We start from the raw sequence: 8,536 nt of genomic DNA on the forward strand, positions 1-8,536 counted from the left end.
TTCACAGAGAAACTAGACTAAAATGTGTTAAACTTCACACTAAATGTTGCTTTTAACAGACGTTCATAAAATGAATCCCTACTGCAGGGACTGACCAATTAACTGTGAATCAAGCGGTCCTGATGAAGGTATCGATAGCTCCTCTTCTTGGTCCCTTTTTCTTTCCATATGAAACAAAACATCTGTGTTGTTTTGTTTAAATGGTGTCTTTGATTGGACTATAGTTGGGTTATCAAATGTGAACTTTTACACATTGATGAACTTTTCCCCACATGAAAAGATTCACCGACATCTGCCTAGTAACAGCAAATCCTCCCATTGGTGCAGCTGCAGTCTCCTCCCGTCTGTGTGTGTGTGTGTGTGTGTGTGTGTGTGTGTATATTAGAAAACTCTCTCTTATACACACTGTGTGGAACTTGTTTAAAACTTTTATTTTAAAGATCTAAGATGATGATGGACTCAAAAAAGTGACCATGAATGTCATCATGTTTTCTGTTTATGTGTATTAAGTAGTAGGTTCTTTAACCCTCTATTTCCCCAGCTCAGACTTCTAGAGTTGAGACAATATTGCAAAGTTACAAAAGTAATCAAGCAATTGCCAACTACATACAGAGAAAGTGAAGGAGTGACACAAACAACAGTCACACTTTTCATTCATAGTTTTCGTCAACTTTGACCTCACAGGGACACATATCCTGTGTTGCAGTCTGTTATAAAGGTTACTGATTATTAAAGTGATTATATTTCTTGCCTCACTATTATGTTTATATCTGATGTAACAACCATGCAAGGTTGACTGTAACAAGGTGGGAAAAACTTTTAGTAACTCGCAAAGTGAGTGAGTAACTAGCCCAGTGTTTTTCAGTGTTACTTTTCAGTAGTATAGCTCCCTTTTTTAACAGGGCTGTTGTTACATTAGTACATTACATTAGTAGATGTCATAGGTCTCAGTAATGATTAGCTTCTATATGTTATTGTTTTTGAAAAAATAAATAAAAATTATATATATATATATATATATATATATATATATATATATATATATATATATATATACATATATATATATATATAATGTGTTATTGTGAGCAGCTTGTTGTCCATGTGCATGTGCTCCCCTCATGCTTTTCTTATTCACGCTTACAGAAGCAAGAGGAGGAGGTGAGTCCACACCGCCCCCTACAGGCCGCACCGCGCTCCTCCCACCCTCCCCCCAGTACAGACAGAAGTCTCCCAGCCGCAGCCCCGGACCTCCCATCTCAGCTACCCCCTCCTCCTCCTCAGAAGCTCGGCGGCTATAGGAGGTGGGGCCCACGGGCTGAACTTATAGATGTGTATATAATAGAATCCCTTCCTCGCGCGCTCCCTCGCAGACTGCCTGTCTCTTTGATCCCCCACTCCCTCCTCCTTCTTAACAACAGCTGACGTCATTGCGCGCACCCTCCTTAGTCAGCGCGCACGCAGATGGACCCAGTGTGTGTTACGTGTACGCGCTAGCCAAGCGCGAGGCAGGGGTTTTTGTCTCGCAGGGGGAAGCGCTCTGAGCTTCAGAGGGCTCGCGCACACCGGAGGAGCAACAGCACGCAGCAGCAGCCCCGAAACAAGAGCGTGATTTAACCCGCAGAGGAGCCACAGCCTGCCCCGCACAGACCCCTTGTGACAGGCTCATCATTTATATCGAACACATTATTATTTATATTCATAATTTCCTTATTATGGAGGACCAGCTGCTGTGTTGTGAGGTGGACTCAATCCGGAGAGCTTACCAGGACGTGAACCTGCTCACGGACCGGGTCCTGCACACCCTGCTGCGCGCGGAGGAGAACTACCTGCCGTCTCCAAACTACTTCAAGTGCGTGCAGAAGGAAATAGTTCCAAAAATGAGGAAGATCGTCGCCACCTGGATGTTAGAGGTACTCCACTGAACTTTGTGTGTGTGAGCTGACCTGCTGTGTGTGAGTGAGTGTGCGTATGTGTAGGCCTATGTGCATGTGTGTGAACCGAGCTGATCTAACACATTAGAGATGAATGTGAGTGTGTTTGAGGCTCAGTGTGTGTTATGTTACATAAACACTGTGAAAAGTATGTCCTGGTGAGTTCTGGGTGGTCCTCCGGCCGTCAGAGGAGATCTTGGCTGCAGACTGCTCTCTTCATCAAAACCCTCAGTGACACTTTATTTCTTATCATCTTTATTTTCTAGAAGCCTCTGATTTGAGTAAACCTTGAGAAAATATTCCCAAATAAAAGCAATGTACACGTATGCAGTCCGGCCCGTGCCAGTAGGCTATTACGCGCCATCTTTGTTGTCGCGCATGATGAGGATTTTAATCTTACAAAAAATCTAAAACAGCCCCATCAATGACAGTGACTGTGTTCAAAGTGGCAGAAATGCTTCTTTATAATCGGTCTGTTTGGGTGTTTGGGCTGCGGCCGGTTCGGCTGCTTTCCTCGGAGAAACGCACTTTGTGTCCACGCGAGGCTCGCAGCCCGCGGGGCTCGCGACGGAAAAAGGGCAATTTTATAAAAATGTAAAATTGTAATATCCATTTTAACTGTCGGGTTTGATCATGTAGATAATTCTCGACATTTACATGTACTTTTAAGTTGATTTCTTCGAATCTTTATATTTTTTATTAATTTTTAAACTCGTGTATCGGAGAGCTGAGGAAAGCACGTGAAAAACACCTCCGTGTGAGAAATGATTTTTATAAAATCCAAACGCGTCGCAATTCGACACATTTGACACTCATCCGATCAGGGAATCGACGAGGATCATTTTCATGCTGATTTCAAGCACGCTGATAATTTTTTTATATTTTTAAATATTTTTTGAAAAGATGACGAAGTTGAAATTAGAGAGTGAAACTTGCATGGACGCCACCTTTGTGTCTCCGTCAGAACTGACTGCAAACTCATTACGCTGTTTTCTCATCTCCTCCAGTATGATGAAAAGATGTATTTGTTTTCGGTTCATATTAAATGTGCTTTTCATCGTTTGTTTTGTAGATCATTTTAATTTGAACAGAACATGATGCTCAGTGTGTTAGGAGGAGTGTATTTTGCGTTCAGTGGGTTGAGATTGCGCTGAATTTTATGTGTTTTCTCAACTTTCAGGTGTGCGAGGAGCAGAAGTGTGAGGAGGAGGTGTTTCCACTGGCTATGAACTATTTGGACAGATTTTTATCGGTGGAGGCCACCAGGAAAACGAGGCTGCAGCTGCTGGGAGCCACGTGCATGTTTCTTGCATCCAAGATGAAGGAGACTGTTCCTTTGACCGCAGAGAAACTCTGCATCTACACCGACAACTCGGTGCATCCCGGAGAGCTGCTGGTAATTCACTTCTGCACACATCATGTTATATAACACACGTACAGTAATGGAGCAGCTGCACAGAGAGCGCGTGAGCAGAATGGGGAGAGTTAGCAGCTCACTTTTATTAGCAAAATAAAATACATTTATAATTGTTATAGATTAAGCAAATCAATTAATTCAATCAGTAGATCAACCAGCGTGATCGGAGGTGTAAACAAACGAGAAGAGCAGGTCTGAGGCTGAATGGCTGCCCGTGACTCTCTCAGGGTGACTGCAGGCCTCTCTCATTTCATGAATGGTCTCAGTGACTGCCAAGAAGGAATCGAGTCACAGCGACACCCAGCGGCCACAGAGCCTATCTGCAGGAAAGACAAAACCGAGACAGGCACACAATTCTGTCATGACAGGTCTGCATGATCAGAAAAACAAATGAATGCTATGATCAGATAAAAAGAAATAACTGATGCGATTGGAATAGGTTCTTTTAAAATGCATTGAACACTTAAAAACATGTCAATTAGCAATTAATGGTTGTATTTTATCTTAAGAAGAAAAACTATAAAACAGAACATCTCCTCAGTGCTGTGGTATTTCATCAAGATGTAAGAAGAATTTAAAAATCTTGATAAAAATCTTCTGTGATCATAATGATGCAACGTAAGTTTTGGTTGTATTTTGTGAAAATGCAGGATTAAAAAAACAAACAATTTAGTCACTTGGTGCAGTTGTTTACCAATATCTTCCTTAAATGAAAGTTTTCATTGTTAAAATCAAAATTGACTTTTAATGTGTTAGTGTTCAATCATGATTTCAGTTTATATGAGCAAATTCCGACAACCCCCCTTCTCCAGGATTTCTGGCGCCCCCTACGGAGGCCCGAACCCCAAGCTGAGAACCAATAATTGAGTGTATTCATAGGTTGATAAGCAAGCAGAAAATCCAACTGTATCCTAATCCTCTTCAGGAAATGATAATGATATAAGATAGGAATAATTAAATAGAGATGTCTAGTACTGTATAAAGGAGTAGAGTGAACTACAGGACATCTCCTGCAGTAAATGACAAGCAAGGATATATAATGGATGTTAAAATAAGGGTAGTAAGAACAACCCATGAAAGAGTGATATTGTATTTTAAAACAGTAGTAGTAAAATGCAGTGTTCAGGAGGACGCGTTTCTCTGCATCACTCTGACTGACCACTCTGCTTCTGCTCCCTCTTCAGCAAATGGAGCTGCTGGTTCTCAACAAACTCAAGTGGGATCTGGCTTCAGTCACGCCTCACGACTTCATCGAGCACTTCCTGTCCAAGCTGGAAATCCACCCGTCCACCAAGCAGATCCTCCGGAAACACGCGCAGACTTTCGTGGCTCTATGTGCGACAGGTGAGATGCTTCTCCTCTCTGCTGCTTTCTGCTGATTATTGCAAAACTGACGGATGTTTCCGTCAGAATCCAGGGCTTTCAGCTGACACTCAGACAGAACAAGAGTTTAGAAGTAATGTTTTGGATATATGAACTTTGTGAAACTGATTCTGTTTTTGGCTCCATCCTGTTTCTATAGTTAAACCCTTCATTCTTGCATGATGTTAACATTTTTTCAATAGTCGAAGAATAGCACAATAGGCAATGTGGACAAGAAAGGTTTAAAGGTTGTATTTGTGCTGTAAATATCATGTATGTAACTCATCGTTGGTTGTTCCCACAGACGTTAACTTCATTGCCAGTCCCCCGTCCATGGTGGCGGCAGGCAGCGTGGTGGCAGCGGTTCAGGGACTCTACCTAAAGAGCCAGAACGCCTCCCTGTCCTCCCAGAACCTCACCAACTTCCTGTCACAGGTCATCCGCAGTGACCCGGTAAGAAACACTCTAAGTTCAGCTCCAACTCACTTTAAGTTCTGTCCACATGTGGGCGGAGGGATGTCTCGCTCAGTGTTGCTCATTGTTGCTCTGTCTCTCACAGGACTGCCTGCGAGCCTGTCAGGAGCAGATCGAGTCTCTGCTGGAGTCCAGCCTGCGGCAGGCTCAACAGCATGCCGGCGGCACAGAGAGCAAGCGAGTGGACGAGGACGTGGACCTGTCCTGCACACCAACAGACGTCAGAGACATCAACATCTGAACGATGGAGCACCCTGTCGCTCTGTGACCTGATGATTGAGGGAACGCTGTCCACTGAGGGAGTTTTAGGGAAGGGGGTGCCTCATATGAACTCAGCCTCCTCCTCCTACCATCATGGCTGGCATGTCACTCACATGTCAGCTACCGCCAACCAGATGGGACATAGCGCCCCCTGCCTCTTGCTCGCCCTGCATCTAAACCCAAAGTTCTGATTCCTGCCAGCGCCCCCTCCAATTGCGGGAAAAGAAAATACAGAAATGTATAAGAGAGAGAGAGAGAGTCCATGAGCGGTGTGGGCTGGAGCCACACAGCAGACTTCTCCTCCGACATTTTTAAAGTGGAAATCTTTAAATTCTCAGACTCTACTGGCCTTCACTCACACACTGAATGAGTGTGTGCAGTATGTCTCTGCAGTCTGTCCATGTCTGACTCTTATTACAGAAAAAGAGCTTTTTACTCTTGTTTCTCTTCTGTTGTGTTTCCACTGCCTGTCCAAGCTCCCACGTTTGACACACTCGTGTACCCCAGCTTTGCTTCTGTTTAGTCACTTTATTATCTCTCATGTTAGACCTTCCGTTCTGTTAGTCTGAGACCTCTCTGTCTGCATAAAGTGTTTGACGCCATGTAAAAGCTGCTCTGGACGACATGTTGCCTTGTTTCATGTGATCAAATCATTGCACAAACAAGCAGAGTGCTCCGCTGGCTGTCAGAGGGCTGGGCGATGTGTGGTATTCATCCACTTTTATGATGATCTCTGAAGAGTCTCCTGATAGCAATGAAGGACCCAAGCCTCGAGTAAACAAGTGTACATCAGTATGATTTTTTTAAATCAGCTCAATCACATCCAAACCCTGTAGAAGCCCTAAGTGGACCTATATCCATCCATTTTATTTGACACCCTCTTCCTGTGATTTGGGTTGTTTTCTCGAGGCCTGAACTTATTAGTTACTTATCTCGTTATAATGGAGATAATTTTATCGCCAAGCCCTACACTTTAATGATTTCCTTCTCTTCCTAGTTTAACCATTCCAACATGTTTTCTAGAAAAAAAAAGCACTTTTGGTCAGCACTGCTGGTCGTCTTAAAGAAAAATCACAGTTTTTAAAAACAACGTGTAAAAGGAGTGGTTGTGGGCGGGGCCTTGGGCAGGAGTGTTTTCCGGTGGAGAGGTGCATCTGGCTATGAGCTGATCCTCTGATGGGACTGAAGAGGTGAACAGAATGACAAAAAGAAACACACATTCAGACTGAATGCTGCTCGACGTGCTCGCAGAGCCGCTTTTCTGCTGATGATGCCTCACAGATCCAGTTTTAGTTCAACAGATGTTTCACACAGGCAGAGCTGCTCGTACATCCCTGTAGTGTGCAGATCCAAAAGTAAAAAGAAGTATTACTTTCTTAGCTCAAATAATACTTTATTTTTTACATAGTATTATTTATTTTTCTAGCGTCTTTTTCTCTTTCCCTGTTGTTCAGAAATATATGTCAAACTAAAGCCGGTCTGAATCAGCAGTACAGCTCCTCTCCATCGGAAACACTCGGGCTCACGGAGGAAAGAGAAGTGTGTTGAGACTATTGAAATGATTTTTGCACAAAAGGGGGGGCTGCATTTCATGGGGGAAAGTGACTAAAGAAAAGAGGAGAGCAAAGCTGAAAAGACAGCAAACGAGGCAAAAAAGGGTGAAGGCTCAACAGGGAGGTGTCTTAATGCTGTAGAGTTGAAGTCAGGGTTCCTGTGCGGGGAAGAGAAGATGGATAGATGACTGTCTGAATCCAAATCCTTCATTGTGTCCGGCTGTGCAGGAACCCTGTGACATAGGTTTCTGATTGTACATTAAGGATAGAGAGTAGGAGATAAAAACACTCCTTGTATTCCGCTGCTATAGAAATAAATCCCAGCTACGTGTTTTTAAAAAAAAAAAAAAGACAAAAATGAGACAGAAAGGATTAAAACAATGCTTTTCTCTTGTTGTTTGCTGCTACTTTTTTTTATACGTGTCAATATACTGCCATGTTAGGGTTGAATTTTCTCATAGAAAATTGTGTTATTGACATCCTCATTTATATGTAGACTCTATTTGTTTTTTGGTTATTAATTACATTTAATGATTTTCAGAATTATTCCAAAAAAAAAAGGAAAAAGAGACAATGTACAGAAATGCTTTTGATCCACAATACCTCATGTGACAGTCCAGATCGATCTCTGATTTGTAGTCTTTACTTGTGGAGTTCTTGTTTGATTCTACGTGGTGGCTCTGTTATGAGGCGGACGATGTGATAAAGGTGCCATAACAGAAAATGGGATCTGTATAACTCTGTTGAGTGTTAAACTGTCTCGCTGAAAGAGACTTTATCCCCCCTTTAGGCTCATAGTGGCCTTTTCTCCTCCCCCTTTTTATATTTATAAAAGACAAAAACGCTTTTTGCTCCATTTATCAAACTGTCAGTGAGTTGAGTTGTACATAGATTCAGTGTTCAGTAAGCCATAGAATCTTCTTGTTTTGTTTTTACGAATCATTCCACACACACTAAGTGTCGACTGGGACAAACGGTGTGTTCATATGTGTGTCGACTACACAATAAAAACATGAATTAGATGAAAACTGTGTGTCCTTTCAATGACTTCAACTTTATTGTTTTCCTGCTGTTGGAAATGAGCAGAACGTTATGGGGGAAATAATGGAAATAGTCAGTGGGCTAATTTTAAGATGAGTACCGTGATACAGACTCTTGACAAATCAGCATGAGTCATTTGCAATCAAATAGAGAAAGACAATGAAAATAGACAAAACATACTGAAGAATTAGCTATTTTAGTTCAAACTGGTCATAATTGAAATAAATAATGAACACGACTCTGCCCGATGCAGCAGCGTTTAGCTTTTTAAAAAATTGCTCATTATGTCTAATGCCGCTCTGTGATGTTTGGATGTACTTATTGTAATTTGAATTAGTGATTTTGATCTTATCAATCACACACACACAAACAGAAGACAACATAGAGACAAATAGATTATTACATTGTTTTTATTGAATTCTTATTTTGGGTTTCCACACAGGCCTGAATCACACACATTCACAAACTGGGATATGGACATGCATTAATAGAGC

At 42.2% G+C, this 8,536-nt stretch overlaps 1 protein-coding gene across 1 annotated transcript; it reads left to right on the top strand.

Annotated features, from left to right (window-relative positions):
• Positions 1–1,458: 1,458 nt before the first annotated feature.
• On the top strand, positions 1,459–8,029 carry ccnd1 (cyclin D1). The gene is made up of 5 exons (XM_079340004.1): positions 1,459–1,913; positions 3,115–3,330; positions 4,536–4,695; positions 5,018–5,166; positions 5,273–8,029. Exons 1-5 carry the CDS (start codon positions 1,716–1,718, stop codon positions 5,426–5,428), a joined length of 879 nt encoding a protein of 292 aa, XP_079196130.1. The 5' UTR covers positions 1,459–1,715; the 3' UTR covers positions 5,429–8,029.
• Positions 8,030–8,536: the final 507 nt, after the last annotated feature.

The sequence above is a fragment of the Symphodus melops genome, assembly GCF_947650265.1.
Source record: "Symphodus melops genome assembly, chromosome: 3".
In the NCBI taxonomy this organism is placed as follows: Eukaryota; Metazoa; Chordata; class Actinopteri; order Labriformes; family Labridae; genus Symphodus; species Symphodus melops.

What these genes read in the sequence shown, in the direction of transcription:
- ccnd1 (XM_079340004.1), top strand. Translation starts at nt 1,716, where the DNA reads ATGGAGGACCAGCTGCTGTGTTGTGAGGTGGACTCAATCCGGAGAGCT. An exon ending in TCGCCACCTGGATGTTAGAG is followed by an intron (nt 1,914 to 3,114) that starts GTACTCCACTGA and finishes CTCAACTTTCAG; the next exon opens with GTGTGCGAGGAGCAGAAGTG. An exon ending in AGGTCATCCGCAGTGACCCG is followed by an intron (nt 5,167 to 5,272) that starts GTAAGAAACACT and finishes TGTCTCTCACAG; the next exon opens with GACTGCCTGCGAGCCTGTCA.